Here is a 25,687-nt window from a genome sequence, read left to right on the forward strand (position 1 = left end):
TTATATACGAGATATGAGCTGCATTTCTTGCTGCGAAATTTTTCGACGGTATAATTTTTAGATAAATAACTATATTCTAAGAAATTAAACTTTTCATAACTAACTTATTATATGTTTTGTCATATTTTTACACAAATTGATTTACCCAAGAAATGCTTTTTCCTAAGATATGCGAAACCATATATAGCTGAATTATAATGCGAACAAAATGAAAAAAAATATGTCCTTATTCACATCTGTAAAATGTTTCAACCAAAATGAATGGTCTGAATGTACCATGTCAGTAATCTTCTAGTGGCTGATTTATACATTAGATCTCTATGTTATCTCTATTGCTGTGCTTGAAGGCTTTTAAAATCAATTTGTTGTTATTAACTTATTTCAAGCTCCTTGCACTTAATTCAACGCTATTTTGCTTATCTTTTTTTATAAAGTATAGACGGATATTTTGAATTATAGAGTAGCTTCGTTAACAAAAAGATTATGACTAAAGGAAAGACTGGACCAAGAAAGTTTTAAAATAACTTAAGCTACTTGGTGAGGGGTATCTACATTCTACACAACCAATAAACAGTCATAAAAATCATATTTTCCCATAGCATTGAAACTTGATGGATGGACTGACAGATGGAGAGACTTACAAACAAATAGATAGATGAACTTGACGATTTTTTTTCGAAATAGTTTGGTTATTGGTTACAACTGATTGTTTGTCTTTTTAAAAGCGAAGCTTTTCTATAATTAGGGTCGGTCCGTCCGTCCGTCCCTCCGTCCGTCACAGAGAGTTAGCTCTTTTCGTTAATTTAAACAGGTTAGAATTGTCCTATCGATTCCAAACTTTGCATGATGATTCCTGTATTAGTTAGGTACAATTTAGAAAGCGTAGCAACTCTATAATCAATACCAGAATGTCCGTACGTCCATTTGAAACATGTCGATTTTAAATTTTTTTGACAACAAATTTTTGTATGTTAAAATTATGCGATTCTTCTGATTTTTTGAAAACTGATTCTTATTACAACAAGGTACAATGTTATAAGCAAAGCATCTCAATAAACAAGTCCAAAAAATGTAAGTATGTCCTTAAACAGTATAATCTATTTATGCAGTTTTGCAACAAATTTACTAACAATATTGTTTGTACTGATGCATTAATATTCTGCTAATTCAGTTCTGACAATCTTCAAGTGTTAATGTTAGTTTGTCCTTCCATTTCAGAGCTTCGCTTTTATGGATGTTGTCATCCTTGTTATATACATAGTTATTCCAGGTGTTTTTTTGAAGTGTATGAAATTGATTAGAAAGATGGATAGGTGTACATAATCTACATACAAAGTAGCTTTAATTAAAAGTAGACAAGAAATTTGAAATGTTTATATTTTAGGCCGCAATAGAAGCTTGCAAGATCCTGAACGGCCGCTTGAGTGAGGTGAAGAAGAAAGCTGGAGCCGCAGCCACCTGGCTGGAGATTGTCCAGGCTGCTAACATGGCCAATGTAGATCTCTGTGCTAGATACATGTAAGTCAGTTTAATTTGGGTAGTTTCAAAGTAGGAGAGGGGTAAAAAGCAACAAAAATGTTTTACACCCAACCTAAATTTTTCCCTGTTTAAATCCCCTCAAACCCTGACAAATTTTAAAATGTTACATGAAAACAAATTTGATAGACTGGGCAGGGGGGGGGGAGGGATTTCAGTTGTGAAAGATGATGGAGCTATACATTATACAAACCTTGTGTAGGCCTTTTGTTTCAACAATTTGTCAGAAGATCAGATAATTTCAATCAGATAAGGCCAAAATAACTTTATCAAAAATTGATTCTTAAACAAATTCTTTGGCATCCTAGAAATATGATAAATTCACTGAGTGAAAAAGTCTTTCATACTTCCCAGCTATTTATTGAAATATATTTCGGTGGACATTGCACCCTCATCAGTCTAAATGACATAAATCATATTAATTTAATTTACATATTAAAAGATAGGTAAAAATGAAGAAATTTGTAGAACTATAAAGGCAGAAAATGTTGCTAAAAAAGAAGAAAATAATATGATCAACCTTGAGTTTAGTTGGATGTTAAAAGTAAACTGGAAGGGATTTTTTTTTAGCAAGAGACAATATCAGCAGGGGGGGGATGTTTAAAATACATTAATATATATAAATTTTAATATTTAACATTTTTATATGAAAAAAACTATTTTCTTTTTTATTAAATTATCATTCAAAATTAAAGCTTACTTTTATAGATAAAGTATTTAGGATTAGGTTATGCTGTATAGATACTGTAGAATAAAATTAGTATTTAGAAGTCAAGCTGTTTATACATTATTGTTGATAGTCAAAAAACAATTTTTTAGGTTATTTTGAAAAAACTTTTTTATATATGGGAGTAAGCTATCAATACTTGTAGATTTTTAAACCTTGAAAATAATCTCCAACAGAAAATTTAGACTCCAACAGTACCCAAAGTTCTTAATCAAACCAATGAGATTTTAAGAGATTTTGTTTATTAAAGTTTGGGTACCACTACCACTACCTGTATAGTTTACCGTCCAATAGCCCCTTCCCTTCTGATATAAACTAATCTGTATTAGTTTCTTACTTTAAAAGAACTTACTTTTTACTTCAATAAAGTGTGCAATTAGTTTACTGTAATGTACTTGATAATCTCAACAAAAGTCAAAACATCTGAAATTATAATCACATGTAAAGAAATATTCAAGTCACATGCTGAACTGAACATGAACATTAAGATATTTGTCTGGGTTGACCCCTCAAAGTTTGCAAAGATTGTATTACATTTCTCTTATTTTACTAAGTGACATTTATGTCTTAAACAAAACTTTATTGTGTCTAACTATGCAAAAATGTTTGCCTTTAACTTTAATAGTATTATCTTTAAGGTGCTAAGGTCGAGTCTCAGCTTACACTAGGTTATATCTTTAAGACTCCCATTTTTGTTTCTGAGCCATTACTGGTATATTACATTTCAGTAATAATAGGGCAAAATTTAGGCATAGAATTTTTAAAAAACAATGACTATTTCTGATTTTTTATTTGTCCTTGGTTTGTCTGCAAAGCATAGTTCTTTTTGTTAATGTAGGTATGTTGAAATTGTCCAATTTAGAATCATTACCAAAAAGACTGTAAGTCTATTTGAAATATATGAAGGTTTTTTAGTACGTTTGTCAATCAATTTGAATCATATGATTTTCCTATTTACTTGATTTTTGAAGTAAAGATTCCACGGGAATTTAGGCGCAATGTTATAAGTTAAATAATCGTGTTCAAATATGTATGTATGTCCATATTAATCACTCAGTAAATCAGTTAATTTAGGCACAGTGCGTTTGAAGGTGCTTTGACTTTTGTGTCAGAATCTAAATTGGGACATTGGGCATTTCATTACCCTAGGTTAGGTAACTTCATTTCACTTTTCAACAAAATCTAAAATTAAGCCGTTTTTGAGAAAATTAGATTTGAAAATTTCAAGTTCAATTTTCATCCATTATTATTTAAAATTTTGAACAAGTTTGCTTTTATGAAGTTCTTCATAAAACCACTCCTTAAGTGAGTTGATTCATGGCCATGTTTATCAGTTGCTTTGCTTTAGTCACAGAAATTCAGCCTTAAATAAATCATATATAGAGAGGTTTTATGACAGACTTTATAAAAGCAAAGTTGTTCAAAATTTTAAATAAATAATAATTGTCATGATTATGCGGTAACTCCTTGTGGATGAAAATTGAACTTGAAATTTTCAAATCTAATTTTCTCAAAAACGGTTGCATTTTAGATTTTTTTGAAAAGTGAAATGAAGTTACCTAACATATGGTAATGAAATGCACTATGTCCCAATTTAGGTTCTGACACAAAAGTCAAAGCACCTTTATACGCACTGTGTACTTGTAGGGTATATCATTATCTATCTATCTAGAATTTTTATCAAACTTCTAAGAAATATTCATGTTCTTATTTTTGTTTATTGTTTTATTTGTAAAGCTTTGCTTCTATGGATGTTGCCATCCTTGTTAGATTGCTTGTAAAGAAAATAGCATAAAACAATAAAGGGGGCGAATGGAAAGGTTATCTGAATATTGTCTGCATATTAGGGTATTTCAAACATGCCTTACACTCAAGAGTTAAATTCATCCAATATGTATGATATTTATAACCTACCTTCTAAAATTAAATGTTTTTTTATAATTAGTTACGATTAAGATTTATATTAGAATTGATCTAAATGTACTCAAACTTATGTAAGATTTGATCTGCACACTCAGTTTTAATGTTAAGAGAAAAGAAACCTCCTAAGAATTGTTGAGTGCTTAACTCTATGTGCATAACTCTGGACCTCTTGAACACAGTGTGCTAAAAGAGTCGGAAGATGATGTAAAAAGAGGAACATAGTTTTTTATTCAAAAAACCTATCAATTTAGCTTTTTAACAAAACAAAGAAGCTTTCCGCGGATATAGAATGTACAATTATGAGATTAAAACCAGTTTTTTTAGCCCCGGGGTGCCGAAGGCACCGGCTAAAAGCTGGTTTTAATCTTATGATTGTACATTTTTATATTCGTAGAAAGCTGGATATAATACGATGCTAGACATATTTTTTTCGTATGGATGAGAACCGGTTCTTATCCACCGGATTCGAATGAATACGAGAATAGTTATTTCTCGTATCGTATTATAAACGGCTTTCCGCGGATATAGAATGTACAATTATAAGATTTTTTAGCCGTTGCCTTCGGCACCACGGGGCTAAAAAAAACTAGTTTTAATCTTATGATTGTACATTTCTATTTTCGTAGAAAACTGGATATAATCCGATGCTAGACATATTTTTTTCGTATGGATGAGAACCGGTACTTATCCACCGGATTCGAATGAATACGAGACATTGGGTTATAAATTGACGTGTATACCCAATGAGAAAAACAAAATAATTCCTTCTGTAGAACAGAATTGTTGATTGAAAAGTACGGACACTGCTAATTGGAACCAATCAATACAGAATGTTTCAAACAAATGAGTATAGGTAATTTTAAAACATTGGGCACCAGTGCAATTTACAGTACATTGTCCCCTCCCTCCCTGGATATATTCTAGAGGTCTGAACCAACAGATGAAAAATAAAATTTTATTAATTTGAAAATCTTCTCCAGTGAGACAAACAGAAATGCACTTCATATTTTAATTTGACACTTTTTACAATACAATATCTTTACTTTCTCCTAGTGCATTTTTTTTATAAAAGTTTTTATTTTTTTTGTGATTTCTAACAAGGAAAAATTAGTTCATAGGATGCAATTATTTGTTAAAGTTTTCTTATCTAAATAATATTTTTTTCGTATGGATGAGAACCGGTTCTTATCCACCGGATTCGAATGAATACGAGAAAAGTTCTTTATCGCATCATATTATGATTTTTATTTTGATATTAGTGGAAAACTGTGATACAATGCTATACATGATTATTTATAATGGCAGAAAAGGGGGTTCTAATCCAGCAGATATAAATCGGTTTCAAAGCCATACCGAAATAAACTTTTTACCATGACTGGATCATTCAAATCTTACCTGAGTAAACTTTATTATCCTGACAGAGTGTGTTTGTACTTGTATTCTATGAATCAGAGTACATCCTTCTATTCATTACTCTGTATTCTGACTAAACAGAAAAGGTACAAACTTCAAACATACATGAAACTAAATATATTGTATGCAGCAAATAATGTATGCATCAAAGACTCTCATTAATGCAATTATTAGAACTAAAATATAATTATAAAGTTAAAAATAGGTTCTAAGACATACTGAAAAATCATTTATTGCATCTTATTATGTCCAGTTTTATTTGAATATCAAAATAAAAATCATAATATTAAAACGAGTTTTGTTAGCGTATGCCTTTGGCATCTTGGGGCTAACAAAACTGGTTTTAATCTTATAATTGTTCATTTTCATATCTGCGGAAAGCTGTTTATAATATAAAGCCATAGATAACTTAAATTAAGTTTTAATTCAAAAGCAGTAATTTAAATCTGATAAATCAATGTTATACAATGACTAAGTTGTTTTGGTTATTTCTAGCAGGACAAAAACAACTGAATGACTTTGTGTAAGACTGCTTAACCTCTATAAGTTACCTGTTAAGGGTTTACTGTAAAACTAAAGATTTTATTTTCATCTCCTATTGACTCTTCCATAAAATTTGTAGTTTAAAATCGTTATTTATCGTATCATATTGTAAACAGCTTTCCGCGGTTTTATTTTCTAATTCCATATTGGAAATATAGTAATTGATATTTTTGTTCTGCTTTCATCAAATTTAAAAATCCCAAACATGCAGAATAGCAGAAGACGAAGAAAGTCACTCAAAAAAAATTCTGACGTCATAAAAATGAGGGATGAGGAGAAGAGAAGTGGGAAGGATAATCCCTCATTTTTATGACGTCACATTGGGCTACTTTCATCGTCTTCAGAATAGCCGGGGAAAAGGTATTTCAGTTGCAAAACCAAGCAAATAATTAATAATTATAGAGGAGGGGTGTCTCCCTTATCTGCAAAAACACTGCAAATAATCTTTATAATAAGAATTATGCAACGTGAAGTATCTTTTCACAGTCTCCTATAAAATGCTGAGCAAAACTGCAGAGAATGTTGTTTTATAAGTATTTTTATACAGACTAAGACCTCTATACATGATTTATTACAAAGAATATTTTGTGTAGTTTGAACTTTTTATAAATTTGCACTTTTTAAACACCAGATCAATAATGTTTGAATCATTACAAATAATTTGAATCAGAGGAGTTCGTCCCCCTTGGAAAAAAAACTAAAATATTTTTGTTTATTTTCAAATTTTGTAAAAGTAGTTAAAAAATCAAGTCAACCTCTTATGCCTTGTCATAATTAACCTAGTTCGTTCCTCCAGTAGGAGGGAAGGGAATAGGATACAAAGGGTGGATGAGGGGAGATCGTTATTTTTGCCAGCTATAAGTTTAATGTACATGATCTGATGTAAGGTCCAGTAAACTGTCACAATAAAACATAAAAAACAAGGATGAGAACATCCATAAAAGCGAAGCTCTGAAACGGTAGGACAAACGGACATTAACACTTTTATAGTGTCAGATCTGAATAATCAAAATATAAATGTATGAGAGTCGAAGCAAAATTGTGAGTAAATTTGTTGAAAAACTGCTTGATACAGGATAATGTTTATGGACATACTTACATTTCTAGGACTTGATTTTAGAGTTGCTTCACTTATAATATTGTAATTTGTTATCCTAGGAATCAGTATAACAAAATCAGATCAATCGGATAATTAGATCACATAAAAATTTGTTATTAAAAAAGTAAGAAAATCAACATGTTTAAAATGGACGTATGGACATTCTGGTAATGATTAAAGAGTTGCTACGCTTTCTAAATCGTACCAAACTAACACAGGAATCACCATGCAAAGTTTGAAATCGATAGGACAATTCCAACATGCTAAAATTAACGTAAAAATCTATCCGTCTCGGGCGTACGGACGGACGGACGTACGGACCGACCCTAATTATAGAAAAGATTCGCTTTTGAAAATACATTATTTGTGGAAAATCAACATTTTTGTAGTCAAATACTTTTAACTGTTTAAAACATATTCATTGTTTCCTTCTTTGAATATGTTAGGAACTTGTTTTAGCTAAGCTTTTTTACAATAGAGTTGTTTTGTATGTCCATTAATGATAGCTCTTTTATCATCTTTATGTGAATTGTTCAATAATGATATCTGATATCAAATGCGAATCATTTCTATAATCAAGTCTAATATCATAAATGTACTGGCGGTAATTTAAAAAAAGTGGTGGTGCAACACCAATGTTTTAATTATCTGCATCAGCAAAAAAATGGAAGGGTTGTTTTGGGGAGGTTGGGGGTGTCCCACCCCCAAAAGAAAATAGCTTAAAACCACCACAGGACCAAAAGATATATTCCCTGAAGAGTAGAATCCAATCGGTTCAGTGGTTACCGAGATCTTAAGGGAAAGACAGACATCATTCTACTTTGTATTATAGATTAAGCATAGTGTATTCATATATTTTTTGGACAAATTTACATATTTATGTGACTGCTAGATGTTTGTTGTCATCCTTGTTGTTCATAGAGATATTGTCAGTACTGAGCAGATTATGGCCTAATTATATCACGCAAACTTTTTGCAGCAGACTGAACACAGCTGTACTTTACATCAGGGAGGGATGTGACATTGGGATGTTTAATACACCAGTCCCTAAAGTTTTATAATAACGTTTTCTTATCCGTGGGCAACATAGTAACTCAGGGAATTTTTATAGAATTGTGATAAGTTGATTTATTTAGTTGAGTGTCCAAGCGTTTGAACCACTAATTATAATCTAAAGAAGGGTTAATTTTGTGTAACGTCATTGGGGGTGTTCATCAATTTATCGGCCATTGTCGTATCCCTTTAGATCCCTGACTTTAGCGACACAGAGCAAAAATTTGTATCTTATAATCTTTTGCCAGAGGCGGGGAGGATAAAAAGAATTTCCACGGATCTAAAGGGATAAGGCATTGGCGAATAAATTGATATACATCCAAAATGATGGTACACAAAATTACCCCTTCTGTAGATTAAGATTAGTGGTTCAAACGTTTGAACACTCAACTTTAAAGATAAATCAATCAAAATTCACTGAAGTCCCCAAAAGTTGTGGAGCCAACGAATGAGAAATCGTTATTTAAAACTTTGGGAACTCGTGTAATAAACAGTCCATCGTCCCATCTCTCTCTCTCTCTCTCTCTCTCTCTCTGAAGAATTTCAGAGATTCTTTCAGAGAACTTCCGGGATTGGACACTGGTTGAGAAATTAATAATACCCCAAAGTTATGATTAGCAAAACTACCCTTTTGTAGAAAAGAATTATTGGTGAATATGTTTGGTACTTGTTACTTTTTACAACTCAATCAAGCTTCAATCTTACCCCTAAAGTTGAAAGCTTATTAATAACAGTAAAAGTTGGGAAATACCATTTACAGATCATTTTCCCTTCTTCCCCGGAATTTTGTAACTAGTAAAGGGAATTAAAAACATTGACTCTTTGAAATTTTATAGTTTAAAAGATACTTAAAAACCAGGATAACAGCATCCATAAAAGCAAAGCTCTAAAACTGAACGACAAACAGGCATTTACACTTGGGCATTATAGTGTCAGAACTGAATAATCATAATATTAAGTATAAGAGTCGAAGCAATATTTTAAGTAAATTTATTGAAAAACTGCTTGATACAGGATAATGTTTTTGGACTTACTTACATTTTTAGGACTTGATTATAGAGTTGCTTCGCTTATAATATAGTACTTTGTTGTCCAAAAATCAGATCAATCGGATAATTAACTCACATAAAATTTGTTGTTAAAAAAAATCAAAAAAATCAATGTTTAAAATGGACGTGCGGACATTCTGGTAGTGATTATAGAGTTGCTACGCTTTCTAATTCGTACTTATCTACTACAGGAATCACCATGCAAAGTTTGAAATGAATTGGACAATTATAACATGCCTAAATTAACGAAAAAAAGCTATTCGTTCCGTAGGACGGACCGCCTCTAATTATAGAAAAGCTTTGCTTGTAATTATTATTGCTAGTCGTTACAACTTTTTGTCTCTAAATATTGCAATTAGATTTTAAAGTTTTGGCATAAAACTAAAGTTAAGACAAAAAGAAAGAATTTTTTGTTTCAAATGTTCAAATCAACCAGAACGGGTTTGGATACATACCCCTTGCAAAAGAATAAACCCCGCTAGTTGTCTACTCTCCATACCCCCATAAAATAGCCAAGGGAATTGTATATTGAACAAGGATGACAACATCCATAAAAGCGAAGCTCTGAAACGGTAGGACAAACGGACATTAACACTTGTATAATGTCAGAACTGAATAATCAGAATATAAAAATATAAGAGTCGAAGCAAAATTGTAAGTAAATTTGTTGAAATACTGCTTAATACAGGATAATGATTATGGACATACTTACATTTTTAGGACTTGATTATAGAGTTGCTTCGCTTATAATATTGTACTTTGTTGTCCCAGGAATCAGTATACCAAAAATCAGACCAATCGGATAATTAGGTCACATAAAAATTTGTTGTTAAAATGTAAAAAAATCAACATGTTTAAAATGGACGTACGGACATTCTGGTAATGATTATAGAGTTGCTACGCTTTCTAACTCGTCCCTAACTATTACAGGAATCACCATGCAAAATTTGAAATCGATAGGACAATTCTAACATGCCTAAATTAACGAAAAAAGCTATTTAAAAAAGTAAAAAATATACATGTTTAAAATGGACGTACGGACATTTTGGTAATAATTATAGAGTTGCTACGCTTTCTAAATCGTACCTAACTACTAAAGGAATCACCATGCAAAATTTGAAATCGATAGGACAATTCTAACATGTCTAAATTAACGGAAAAAGCTATCCGTGACGGACGTACTGACGGACCGACCCTAATTATAGAAAAGCTTCGCTTTTAAAAAGTCAAACCCCTCATAAGTTAAATGAAATACAACAAGTAACAGTAAGAAAAATACGAGACATTTAAAATTTTTGACACACACCCTGTGAGAAGAAATTAGAGAAACTTTTTTTTAAATCTAAATTTTTAAAAATGGGTTTTGGGATTTAACTTCACCCCTCTCAAGTGCCCATAGAGGCTTCTTGGGGCGAAGCCGCTAGTTTAGACAAAGAGTAGCAGCGCTTGAACAAAAATATGAAATAATAATGTACTATGAGAGAAAGAGAGTTATAAAGAAGACCTATAAAGACTTATTTAATACAAGTTCAACAAAAATCTCATTCTAGTGAGTTAAATTTAGAAGGAGAAAATTCTAATTATGTAATAACCAAGATGAAATAAGAGAAGTTTGAGTGTTCAAGCGTTTTAACCACTAATTTTAATCTACAGAAGGGGTAATTTTGCGTAAAATCATTGGAGCTGTACATCAATTTATTGGCCATTGTCTTATCCTTTTAGATCCCTGGTATAACAGATAACATTTATAAAAATAAATAAAGAAAGAGATTTAATATAATCAGAAGAATGCTGAAGGGGGTGTTGGGGTTTTTACATCCCAGAAACAGCAAAAAAAGATGTCAAGCAAAAAAATCACATTCCTAAATTTAAGGGGGATGTGACAAACTAATGCGCGCTTCGCGCGTGCGTCAATTTGCCAATTTATAGGGGGCTTGTATGACTTTTGATGGTATGCTGGTTATGTTCAGGAGTGGGGGGTGGTTGTATTTATTTTGGTCAACCCTTAGCACGCCACTAAATAAGAGAGACAAAAGTAAAATACAGCTATTACATCCGATTGTTAGAAATATAGAAAAAATATGGGCACCTCTTCCCTAAAGTTTTCTAAAAGGCGGAGCAAAATCAGTATAGCAGACAGCAATATATTATCTTAATCTCCCCCAGAACAGACGGACGGACAGACTTGATTCTGATTTTTATTATAGATATAAGAGATATATGTTTGCGGTCATAGACCAATTCTGTACATAGCTTTATCATTTGTGCTTGTAAGAAAGTACGAGACATAAATATAACATGAAAAGTTAAAAAGTTAAAGAACAAGGATGACAACATCCATAAGAACTAAAGCAAAATAAGATTATGTAAAAAAACTACGGGTATAGTCCTTCCCACGACATCCCTCCATAAGGGGCGATTTGTCGTATTTTGAAAATGGCTTTTTATAGGTTATTTTAGGTTAGGTTAGGTTATATTGGGTTAGGTGATTGCCCCACAGGGTTAGGTATTTGGCCCCGCAGGGTTAGAGCCCCCCGCAGGGGCTAGAAATAGGAGAAAACTTACTGTAAAAAATACGAAGAATCGCCCCTTATGGAGGGATGTCGTGGAAAGGACTATACCCAAAACTACAAACTGACAAACCAAGTAAGTTATATACTGGATGTTCTCATGACCCCAAGAACGTTACATACCGACTGACAAACGGACAGACAAAGTTAATTATAGAGTAAGTTTTGCTACTAATTTGTTAAAGAAAAGGGGGCGAGCTGAAAGGTACGAATTGCAAATCCGTCTCCACACCCCCATCCATCTTCTAACTGCCTCCCCCCCCCCCCCCTTTTTCTAATAAAGTCACACACAATATTTCTTTGCAACTTTTTTGGCTGCAAAGCAACTCCACACTTTAGTTTTAGGTGTAAAGATTAATACTGGATGCTCATGGATGGGGTTTAAGGAGTTTCAGACTTCTATCTTGAATATGTGCCAAAAAAAAACACAAAAAAAACTCACGTTTCCCCAAAAAATATCTGATGGACAATTTTTTTGAGGGGTGAATCCAATTTATTTTTTTAATTTTGAGGGAGGTAAAATTAGGGTTTTAAATTTTACCCCCCACCTTTAACGTTTAACTGGGTGGGGTTCAGTGCTCGAGGGGCACTTTGAGAAAAAAACACCATTCTTTTTAAAAATTTATTCTTGTTTCTTGTTATAGACGAGTGGAGAGAATTATTGTACGTACTTTCATTCCAGAGAATTCGTACTTTACAGTAGAATCAGAGGTTTTTTATACACAACAAGAATTATAGATTAAAAGTAGAATAAGGGGGGGAGAGAGAGACAGACAGAGAGAAGGAAAGGAACGAAGAAAGAAAAAAGGTGAGGGAGAGAGAAATAAAAAGTTCGACGGAAACGAGAAAGAGAGAGAAAAAAAGAGAGAGATTGAAACAAAGAGTGACAAAAATAGATAGAGAGAGAAAAGAAATCTAAATTGTACAATCAAATTCGCACGAATTTTATATTAAAAAAAGGCATCTGCATATCACTTTAGCAAATTTTGCACTAAAATCCTTATATAAAAGTAACAAGATGTTCGTGATTCTAGTGTCTTTACCGGATGATCTTGATAACCGCTGAACCGATTTGGTTCCCAATTACAGTGTAGCTTCTCATGTATGTATGTAGCCCTGATTTTCTACAGTTATGATTCAAATGCAGATTTTTAAAAGCGAAGCTTTTCCATAAGTAGGGTCGGTCCGTCCGTCCGTTCGTCCGAGATAGATAGCTTTTTTCGTTAATTTAGGCATGTTAGAATTGTCCTATCGATTTCAAACTTTGCATGGTGATTCCTGTAGTAGTTAGGTACGATTTAGAAAGCGTAGCAACTCTATAATCATTACCAGAATGTCCGTACGTCCATTTTAAACATGTTGATTTTTCTACTTTTTTAACAACAAATTTTTATGTGATTTAATTATCCGTTTGATCTGATTTTTGGTATATTGATTCCTGGGACAACAAAGTACAATATTATAAGCAAAGCAACTCTATAACCAAGTCCTAAAAATGTAAGTATGTCCATAAACATTATCCAGTATCAGGCAGTTTTTCATGAAATTTACTTACAATTTTGCTTCGACTCTTATATTTTTATATTCTGATTATTCAGTTCTGACACTATACAAGTATTAATGTCGGTTTGTCCTACCGTTTCAGTGCTTCGCTTTTATGGATGTTGTCATCCTTGTTTATACAATAACTTAAGTATCAAGAAGATTGAGATAACGAGTAGATGTTAAATCATCGGTTAGCAGAATCAGGCACCTTTTTTTGCATATCAACCAAAAAAATACATATTAATACGCATTGGTCAAGGAACTAAGCTAAATCAGAGGTGGATTCTTTAAAAAATTGCCCCACTAATCGCTTAGTGGGGCAAAATTGTTTTCTTGAAAAATCCACCAAAATCACATTAAAAATCTACAAAAATTAAACAAAATCATATGTTAATAAACCTTCTATGATTTTGTTTAATTTTTGTAGATTTTTAATGTGATTTTGGTGGATTTTTCACGAAAAGAATTTTGCCCCACTAAGCGATTAGTGGGAAATTTTTTTTTTAAGAATCCACCTCTGATGTCTAATTCTATCTCTGATAACAGCTAGGTAAATAGCTGAATTTCAATGTCTTAAAGATTATGACCGACACACCGACGGACCATGTAAGGTGTATAACGGATGCACCTGTAATAATTAACTCCCCTGCCAACATTTATTTAATTTTCAATTAGATGTAGCAACATGGACGTCCAATGGGGGGGGGATGCAAAGGGGTGATTACCCCCCCCCCCTAAAAAAAAAAAGGTTTAAGTTTGAATTTTTATCCCCTCCCCCTCATAAAAAAATTTAAAAGTTTGGACGTCTTTGCCTATATGATAAAAAGATTACCCCAACCCCCCAGATGCATTTATTTGGCACCCCAAAAATTTTAAATTCTGAATTATTAACCCACCCAAATAAAAAAGCTTTAACTGTTTTTGGGTGGGGGAAGGGGGTGTTAAAAGCATAGCATAAAAATGACATGGAAGGGTGATTTTTAACTCTCTATTTTTTTGGTTTAAAATGTAATAAAATTGCTTAAATATAAAATATTTAAAAATAATTTTTGGGGTAATCATATCCTTTACCCTCCCCTTGTATATATATACTTAGATCCTTGGGAGAAGGGGGGGGGGGTGTACGGTCAACACCCCCAATCATGTTTAATGTAATAAGAATCGTATTTTTAGCGGAATTCATTGATTTCATTTTTTCCAGAGAATAATTACAAATATAGATCTCTTTCTCTGATAGTACAAAAGAGAGTAGGAGAGAAAGAGAGAGATAGATAGAGATAGAGAGAGAGAGATATTGTGCGAGGTTCGAGTCTGCGCTAAATATAATCTTATATAACTAAATTGTTTCAAATGCAAACAATATGTATAATTATTTTATTTACATTCTCTCAGGGGGAATAGAAATGACACTGGATAATAATAATTTGATCTTCAAAGTTTTTTTGGCTAGTTCTTAGCTAGTAAGAATTTTCTTATTTGAATATTTATGTAAAAAATATCTATAATTTACCCCCCCCCCCCTCTCCTTTCTCTCCCACTTTAAAATACTCTCCTTTTTAGACCTCTTAATTCTTAATAACTAATATTTTTGATCTAATTTCACTTATATAAATCAATTTTGCCGCCAAATTTTCATAAAAAAAGTTTAATACTTCTTTAGAATAGGATCAACTGAAATTATAAAGATTAAATTTAAAAATTTAGTTATTAGATCTTTTAAATTCGTTTTAATTTGGTTTTAAACATTGGCGTGCATAGGGTTTTTTTAGGGGGGGGGGGGCCACAGTGAGCCCAGGAATCCAACTTTGTGGAAAAAATTATTTTGCCCAAAAATCGAACTGTAGAAAATCAATTATTTTAAAAGTCCATGTTAATATTCATCATATTAGAGGAGGTTTGCCATTTTAAATTAATGAAAAATTTAAAAAATTTAAGTTTTTATGGCCTTCTGAAGTTGTTACCCTGGAATTCACGAAATTTAGATACAATTATCTCCCAAAAAAATGATTTTTAAAATTTTTTTATTTTACTTGCCATTTAATCAAATATTAACTTAGGGCGTAATGTAATACCATTTCAGAAACGTCGTGCAATTTTCTAACGCTGGATTACAAGAAACTAAATAGTTTTGTATAAAAAAACCTCTTAAATCCATATTAAAGAAAGTTGGTGAAAATGCAAAAAAGAGCACGTTGAATATTTTTTAAAGCTCTGATTCAAATACCTTGATCTTTTTAGCAACGAGGTGAAAACTTTTAGGATTGATTTCTAGCATTATTTAGGCAATATATAAGAGGATCCCGTTGGTCTTATTAACTTTCACTTAGTTGCTTAACCTCTATAGATATTTTTTGTAAAGGTCAGACGCAACCTTATTAAGCTAAATTTAGTGTTGGTATAATCTTTGTATAAAAGAAACCGAATATGTGTGTGTGCTAAAGGATCTTGCTAATCACTGAACCGATATGGTTCTTTTAGGTTATAGGAATTTTTCTTATATATATATCAAAATACATTTTGTAGAAATAATTTTTTAAATAAGTGAATTAGAAGAAAAATATCTTATTTTTTCACTTTTGGGGGGTGAGTTTTAACCCTTTTCCAGTAGCCCCAGTGGGGGTTTAGGGTAAATTTTGTATTTTTAATACAGAGTACTCTAAATTCCTATCAATTAAAAAAAATAATTGAATTTGATGGAAAAATGAGAAAGTTAGGATAAGAATTATAAATATTATACAAATTGGGGGGGGGGGGGGGGATATCTTGGCCCCCCAATAATCTTGGGAGGGGGGAAGGGGGGAATTTTGTTTATTCTGTAAAAGATACTATAAAAACCTTCCAATCAAAAAAAAATTGTTCGATTTGGTTAAAGAATAAGGAAGTTATTAATTTTTTCCACAAAATTGGATTCCTGGGCTCACTGTGGGGGGGGGGGGAGTGAACTTTTGACCACCCTTGCGATTTAATCAAAATCGAGGGGTGTGTAGGGGGTTGTGGGCTTTAGTAGGGTGTAATACAGACAGCAAGGTGGTGTATTTTCGTTGTTAGGGGAGTGGATACACCCCCCTAAATGTCCCCAAATATTTATCATACAAAAAATTGCCAAATAGGAAGCAAATTTTTTCAGCCCCCTCCATCTCTACCTTTATCTTAGATTTAAGGGTGTGTGTTGTTTTTAGCACCTCCTCCTGCCTTTTTTGGGCAGGGGGGGGGGGGTTGAGATACCCTTCCTCAAAGGGGTTAAAAACCTTCCATAAGAATGTCAATGCTTATGGATGTTGTCATCCTTGGTTTAAACAAAACCTGATTAAAATTAAGGAGCTACCAATCGAAAAAATTTGACATGATGCCATATCAAACTCATAGCTGTGTTTTTATAAAAAAAAATACCTGTGTTAAAAACTAGAATAGGATTAAAGTATATGAAATCTTTCTTGCATCATTTTATAGACAGCTTTCCACGGATATTAAAATGAAAAAAAATGTTATACAGTTATACAAGCACCGAAGGGCGGAAGGTCCGCGCTAACATCATTTATTTTCCTGCAAAATTGTCGTTAATACAATGCTATACATGATTTTTCAGTATTTGTAAGAGCTGGATCTAATCCAATAGATAGTAATCGTTTTCGAAGTCATACTGAAAAAATTATTTTTTATCGTGGAGAACATCCGAAGATAATAAATATTTAGGGGTAAATTTACAATTATTGGATCTAGTGCAGTTCAAGGCAAAAGTTAATCGATCCCAGGAACATTTTACCGTGAACTGCATTCAACCCCTGTTATTTTCTTATTAGATCCTAAAATTTTGCGAATTTTTGCTTTAAAAGTATATCTTTGGCTATAATGGTGTTAGTCATATTTCGTAAATCATACAAAAATTATTTCATATTTGTAATAAAACTTCTAATTGCTATCCAATTAGAGTCCCCCTTTCGATCATTGGTATAAAATTTAATCATAGTTTTAATAAATAAAACCTTAAAAATATTTTTTATTTCTTTACTTGGGTGACCTAAAACGTTTGCTTGTAAATTAGGGTTTATTTTAAAAAATTTTATTCAAAAAGCATAAATAACTACGGTACTGTTGTCGCTATCATTCTTGCTATTTTTCATATTTTTACATACGTTTTGTACTGTGTTTATAGTTACATCATAGATTTATAACTATACATTTAAAATTCAGCAAGTGCGCAAAAAATCAGGAATCCAGGGACAGGAAAATGGACATTAAATTAATCATTCCCTTTAATCTTACACATGTGTCATTACAGGTGGTAAGCGTTGGGGGGAAATTATACTCTGGTTGGTACCCAAAGTTTCATGTTCACTTAATCCTATCTGATAGCATTAAAACTTTGGGTACTTTTATTGAATTTTGATTGTTTTGTTTCAATATAGTGGTGTCTAAACTTTCAAACCAATGATTCTAATCTGCAGAAGGGTCAATTTATTTATCATCATTGGGTTTGTATATCAATTTATCGCTTAATGTCTTATCCATTAAAACCCCTGAGGAAAAGGTGCCATTGTTCCCTTTCTACCTTGCAAAAAATTGCTATAATAAAAGCAAGTTTAGACTGTAGTTAAAAAGTTAAAAGTAAGCAATAAAACAAGAATGTAATACATCAAACTCGCGAAAATTATAAACTGAAAATATTTATTACTTGATGCCATTGAGAGTAAACTTTTATTCGATATATGCATTTTTTAGAAAAGTGTATTAAAAACGATTCATTGAACGTAGAGTAGCTTCATTCTTAGGCAATACTCTCTTTTTCTTCATTTTTTGTTGTCCATATTTTGTAGTAAATACAAGAACGATTAAATCCTTTAGCAGCGTAGCTGTTGTAAATTATCATTAACATTAGAGTGCAAGAGAAAGAAAGATAAAATAAAAATTTAAATAAAAAAGAGTAATCAATAAAAAAGAAAAAAAGCTAAAGAATATATCATTTTTATACATATTTCTTAAGAGTGTAAAAAGGGAAATCTATAATATCTCATTTTTAATTCTGAGGGGGTGTTGACTGTTGATCCCCTACACCCCTCACCCTTCCAAAGGCTTCTTAAGGCTTTGAAAAATTATTTGCTTTTTATATCAAAATGGTTGACTTTTGAAAATACCAAAAGTTCTGAAAATACTTCAACACATACACACACCACAAATGATAAAAGGGCATACATAGAAGACAATAAAGAGGTTGAAGTTTTTGAAAGCAGTAGAATACTCTAGAGGCCAATCACAAAATTTTATAAAATGTTTTTTATAAGAGGGGTTGATATTCCCCTAATGGCCTCTAAAATTTGTACTGTACATTACAAACTTTCAAGTGCTCTAAAAATACAACAGAAATGAAATTATAGCTATTTTTTTAATATTAGAACAAATGTTTTTATTACTCTATTAAGTATTTCTTGATTTAAGAATAGTCATAGTAAGATTTTTAGTTTATCCTGTAAGTTCCCGCTAATCAAAGAACCTATAATTTTCTCTATTTTAGGAGAAGCTTTATCATAGGTCATAGTTTTTGGTTTTGTTTTTGCCCCCTCTCCCTGCCCCCTTGGTATACAAGACCCCGAAATGTTAAAGGAAGCCTGCAAGAAATACCACACTTTAACTGCTGAAAAACTGCCACCAGTAGACCCAATACCCCAAATTTGAAGCCTTTAGCTTCAATAACAAAAAAGTTTTAGGCATTTTAAAATGACATTTTATGTACGATGAAAATTTTGAAAGATTTTCATTGCTTTTGTTAAAAAAATTGGAATGTATCCAAGAAACAAAATCAATCAACAACCAATCATAGCTAAGCTGGTATTTAGTTTCATTTGTTTCCGCTATGATTTTATGCTCACCAACGCAAATCGACTGAATTTTTTTTCAGAGATTTTAACTATGAAATATGGTGTTATTATTGAAAAAAAATAATCCAGTTACCGGCAATCTAAGTTTCTGATGAAGATAAAGGCCGCAACCTCAAGTTAGCTGAAAGGAATATAAATGTCTACCTGTTCTGTAAGAATATTTGGATTTTTAATAAGTTTATTAACCAGACACCCACCCCCTCCCCCCCCCCCTCTAAAAGCTACCACACAAAAAAAACATTGAAAGAAATACTCTCACTAAAAACAACTTCTCCAAGATAACAGAGATTAACAATTGAAAACTAATCTTCTCCCAAAATTTCCACCTTTTCTCACCTTTCAATATTTTATGCTAGAAGATTTTTTCATTATTTTGTTATTTTTAAAAAAAAAATTTATAGTGAACTCTAGACAAACAAACAAAATACAAATGCACACTGTAATATCAAAGAGAGTTTCGTGTAGCATTTTTTATTATAATTAACCAATCAAAAGTCAATTTTACCTCACTTGAGAGTTTCTACATACATATTATTATGCATATCGTTTATGAGGCTACTAGGACAATTATAACATGTTAAAAAGTAATTTTAGTATTCTAATAAACTCTAAGGAATTTTATTTTATTTTAAAGTTAACAGTAAATCGATAGATTTCCAATTTTCAGGATGATATATTTTAATAGGGCCACATTGTAGGATTTCAGGCTTTTTTGTCAAAGAGGTGTTGGAGGGTGGGGGGAGGGGGAAGGGGGAGGTTTATATCCTAACACATCAAAAAAGTTTCTCGACAAAAATATATATTTTTTTTCACTTGGGGAAGGGGGTGGGGGAATTACGGCCCCCTACTGCTCCACCTGACTACGCCACTGGAGTTCTCTAGAATGTACAGTACAAATGTTACTTACTCTCTGCAGTGCCGCGCCATATCATTATTACGAGGCAACCGGGGATTTAAAGGGATAAGACAATGGCCGATAAATTGATGTACATCTTCAATTATGCTTCACAAAATTATCCCTTCTGTAGATTAAAATTAGTGGCTTAAACGTTTGGACACTCAACTTAATGAATCAACCAATCAAAATTTAATACAAGTCCCCAAGGTTGTTAAGCCAACGAATAGAAAAATTGTATGATGAAACTTTAGGGACTAGTGTAATAAACAGCCTATTGTCCCCTCCCTCCCTGCGAGGCAGCACAGTACAGATACAACATTAAACACTGAAAAAGATATACAAAATTTAGATGGTCAATCTGGCAACATAATTCGTCAGACTTAAATAGGGATTCTTAGCAGACGAACCCTTTATTTATATAGGATTCATTCCAGCAACGAAATTTTCCCGAATGTTAGTATATCTGACTTATTTGACATGTTTTGTCATGTGCATCACATCATACGAGCAAAGAAAATTTTACACAATACTATACGCGCCAAAACAAAGCTTTATCCTAAAAATCAAGGACCTTTTTATTTGGGAGGGGGGGGGGGGGGTATAAATTGAACATTTTTGTTGGTAGTAATCATCCATTTGACCCCCCCCCCCCCCCCAACTTGGACGTCCTTGCTAAAAAGTTCGACAATGAGATAGCCGAACTGTTCCTCTACAATTTTCCTATAGGCTGATTTAAAGAGAATTCATCTAGATCTTTTATATCATTTCCACGTAATATGTATTATTAGAAGAAACAGTACATTTATTTGTTAGAAGATACCGTCCGTTCGTCATTCGGTCCGTCCGTATATCCAACATTTTGTCTGGCCGTCTGTTAGTAAGTCCGTCAGTCTGGCCTTGTTTCCGTAAGTCTGTCCGTTAGTATCTCCGTCCGTATGTCAGTCTGTCCGTCAGTCTGGCCGTCCGTTTGTCTTTCCGTCAGCCTGTCCGTCAGTCTGGCCGTCTGTTTGTCTTTCCGTCAGCCTGTCCGTTAGTCTGTCCGTCAATATTTCTGTCAGCAGAGCATGCCAAAATTTAATTAATTTTAGTTCCCTGTGTGTCGATACAAATAACATGAATGTTTTCATCCTTGTTTTTTTATTTAATAAGAACTGGCCATTTTTCTACTTAATTAATTCAGAACAGGCGGCTATGATCATAGCCCGAAGGTTTTTTGTTTTGTTTTGGTTTGTAGAAGTATTTTATTTGGGAAATAGGTGCTTTTCTTCAAAGTGCATAGTTGGGCACAGAACCCCTTCACCCTAACCATGCGGGGCCTTAACCTAACTAGGCTTATTCCTTCTGTGCTTTTAAAGACAATTTAAGGGAGATTGAAGATATTGTAGATGATTAAAGTCCCTCATCAGATTATGACGTCATGCGATGAAATAACCAATGAGAGGCCAGCATAAATTTTACAATTGGTCAATTACAGTGTATACTGGTCTCTCATTGGCTATTCTATCGTATGACGTCATAATCTGTTGAGGCACTTTAACCATCTTTAAGATATTATTTATGGAATTTTTAGATCCTCCGTCAGACCTGACACCTCCCCCTTGAACTTTTCTGCTCCTCCATTAAAATGAAAGGTCTGCCTAAAAACTAATATCCCGTTTACTATATAAGACTATACTTTTTTTTAAGTTCTAAATGTCAAGCATGAAAATACATTTTCTAACACTTATCTATAATACAAAGTAGAACGATGTCTGTCTGTCTGTCTGTCCGTCTGTCCGTCCCCTAAGATCTCGGTAACCACTGAACCGATCGGATTCTACTCTTCAGGGAATATACTTACTGGTCCTGTGGTGGTTTTAGGCTATTTTCTTGGGGGGTGGGACACCCCCAACCCCCCCAAAAACCAAAAATCCCACCCCATTTTTTTTTTGTAGAAGATTTCCTTGGTCCTTTTACGTATTTCGCCAAAAAAAAAATTTTATCACCTCTTGGGGCAAAGCCCCTAGAGGCTAGGGGCGAAGCCGCTAGTTATTATATAAAATAAAAGTTTCCAAAAAGAATAAAATATTGTACATTTACATAAAAATGATGATTTAACTAAATAGTGTATTTTTAGTAGCGAAGCTACTCTATAATTCGAAATGTCCGTCCGTCTGTCCGTCCGTCTGTCCGTCCGTCTGTCCGTCCGTCTGTCCGTGTAAGACAGAATAGGGGAAACGTGATTTTCTCGGCTCCTATTAAAGATAGACAGCTGAAATTTTTTGACAGCATTCCCATTATTTAAGAGCACAATTAACTATAAAACATCAAGGGCGGTCGGACCCCTTTTTAGCAGGTTTTAGGCTATTTTTGTATGTTTCACATTTTTCTCCATATCTTCAGTGTTTATGGTCCGATTTTCAAAATTTTTTCAGTTATTGATATCAAAATTAAATTTCCTGTCGTTTACAGAAAACAACCATGACGGCCACACTGCCATTTTGCAGGTTTTAGGCTATTTTTGTATTTTTCACATTTCCACCATATCTTCAGTGTTTATGGTCCAATTTTCAAATTTTTTCAGTTATAGATATGAGAATTAAATTTCCCGTCGTTTAAAGAAAACATCCATGACGGCCAGACTGCCTTTTTGCAGGTTTTAGGCTATTTTTGTATTTATCACATTATTCTCCATATCTTCAGTGTTTATGGTCCGATTTTCAAAAATTTTTCAGTTATAGATATCAAAATTAAATTTCCCGTCGTTTAAAGAAAACAACCATGGCGGTCAGACTGCCTTTTATCAGGTTTTTGGCTATTTTTATATGTTTTAAATATTTCCCCATATATTTGGTGTTTTTGGTCCAATTTTCAAACTTTTTTGGGATAAATACACTTTAAATCTACTTTTACGTATTTCCATCCACGATTTTTTGTGCTTCGCTACTTATGGATGTTGTCATCCTTGTTTTTATATAAATAAGATAACACGAGGCTTAAAAATGATTTCACAAGGATGACAACACTGCGTTACACTAGAGACGCTCAAAAGGATACCTGCTCCTTCTTTATCAGGCGCGTTATTGAAAGCGGATAGCTTTTTTCGTTAATGTAGGCATGTTTGAATTGTCCTATCAATTTCAAACTTTGCATGATGATTCCTGTAGTTGTTAGGTACGATTTAGAAAGCGTAGCAACTCTAAAATCGTTACCAGAATGTCAATACGTCCATTGTTAATATGTTGATTTTTAACTTTTTTAACAACAATCTTTATGAGATATTATAATCCGATTGATCTGATTTTTGGATACTGATTCCTGATACTGATACATTGAAAACGATTTGCTTGCAGGCAAAAAAATGTCCTTGAAAAGGGAGGCAGGTAGTTATCTGTATATACTATAGATCTGTAGTCAGGAATTCCAGACAAAAGTCGTGCAATCAAAGGGTGGTTGACCTTTGGATGTTATTTATATAATAACCCAAAGTCTTATATTTTCATATCATTCTTTCGAACTTTTTTATTATACAGTGTGTTTTTTTTATTTGAAAGAAATTTTACCCCACTTATAGTTATCAGAATTTATTGATTAATGGCTTAATTTCTTCGTTTTTTAATGCAATTAATGGAACATTAAAAAAATATTTCAATTTTTTAATTAAAAAGTGCAGTAAAATCTAAAATTCAAAACTTAGGTGACAACATCTAAAAATGGGTTTAGTGCATTTTTCTTATGCTCAAATCTTCTACCCTTTGCAAGAAAATAATTGGATTTTCCGTAGTTGACTTTGGGGGGCCAGTACTCCCTCCCTGATTGAGATATGGCCTTCAAACTTTGATATATTCTAGTACATGTCCCCAATAGTATCTGTATTAATGTTTAGCTCTATATCTCAACGTTTTGCAGCCATTCTTGCAAAAGGTAGAAGATTTAAACATAAGAAAAATGCGCTAAAACCATTTTTAGATGTTGACACCTAAGTTTTGAATTTTACATTTTACTCTACTTTTTAAACAAAAACTGTAATATTTTTTGTTTGTTTTATCAATTGCATTAAAAAACGAAGAAAATAAGTCATTAATCATTAAATTCTGAAAAAATATAAGTGGGGTAAAATTGCTTTTAAAAAAGTTCTCATAAAAAAAACACACTGTATTTACTTAGATTTATGATTAAATTGGTTTTGAGCCAACAAATGAGAGATTGTATTTTTAAACTTTGGGCATGAGAGTAATTTAGTCTATAAACTCGACTCCCTCTAGGCTAATTTATATAAATTTTTGAGGAAAAAAACAAGTTTTTTTTGAAGTATTTCAACTCTCTCTAAAAGTGAACATTTTCATAGTACGTACAATAGAGAATTGATCGAGAAGAAAAATCAATTATTCTCAAAAAGAGCAAAATTTACATCAAATGGATTTTTTTAGAATTTAGTTGAAACATAAAAATATAATTTCCAATATGGCTTCGAAATTGATTAATATCCGCTGGATTAGAACTGGTTCTAGGCCACACTAAAAAAAACACGTATCATGTCGTATTATAGTCAGTTGTTTATGAATATTTAAAAAATCAATATATTGATACCAGTTTTATCCTTGCAAATTTTACTTTGAATATCCGTGGAGAGGTGTCTATAATACGATACGATAAATAACTATTAAGAATAAACCCTTAAAAATCTGATAAGAATTTTATGAAGAAATGCTCAATTATAAAAAGTAAATCCTTATTTAAATTGTTAAGTATAGAAAGAAATATTTTTATTTAATAAAAATTCACTGTAGTAAAGGGAAATTGTGGAAATGTCTTGGCCTATAACAGAAAAAAAAAGAAAAAAAAGTAAAAAGATTGGACTTTATCAAACCCTTATAATAGTTTTCTTTAAATCGTATTATAGACAGCTTTTAGCGGATATCAAAGTGAATAATTATAAGACTAAACCCCGTTTTGTTAGCTCCTAGGAGCCGAAGGCCCAAGCTAAAAAAAATATTGTATTAATTTTATGGTTTTTAATTCAATATCCATGAAAAAATATCTGTAAGACGTTGCTGTACATGATTTTTCAATATGGCTTTGGAACGATCATAATCAAGCGAATACTGGAATGAATATTAATATTTCACTCAACAAAAATGAAAAGGATTTAATAAAAGAAAATAAGTTGAACGGCCCCACTGTGCTATTAGACCTTGATCTGCAAATATATTTTGCTGATCACTCACTGTATATACAAAATATAAAGCAAGTTTTCCAACAATGGATATAGAATAAATGGATATATTGACATTGAAAAATTTGTCGTTTATTTAGGGTTCGAATATGTAACTTATTAATTGGCCAGTTCGTTCATCCAGTAGGAGAGGAGGGGGTAAAGGGGATAAATGATAATTATTGTTATTTCAGCCAGCTATGTATATCAATTTATTAGAGTACATAAAAATCTAGTGCAACATCCATGTTATGATATATCGAA

General features: G+C 32.4%; 1 protein-coding gene across 2 annotated transcripts in view; it reads left to right on the forward strand.

Annotated features, from left to right (window-relative positions):
- Positions 1-25,687, forward strand: part of LOC145326985 (uncharacterized) — a 97,519-nt gene that overhangs the window by 54,091 nt on the left and 17,741 nt on the right. For both annotated transcript variants that reach the window (XM_080170457.1, XM_080170458.1), the window contains exon 21: positions 1,385-1,518. In XM_080170457.1, the coding sequence (XP_080026583.1) occupies positions 1,385-1,518 (134 nt within the window). The remainder of the gene's footprint in view (positions 1-1,384; positions 1,519-25,687) is intronic.

The sequence above is a fragment of the Acartia tonsa genome, chromosome 8 (genome assembly GCF_053477335.1).
Source record: "Acartia tonsa isolate MP-2025a chromosome 8, ASM5347733v1, whole genome shotgun sequence".
Classification (NCBI taxonomy): Eukaryota; Metazoa; Arthropoda; class Copepoda; order Calanoida; family Acartiidae; genus Acartia; species Acartia tonsa.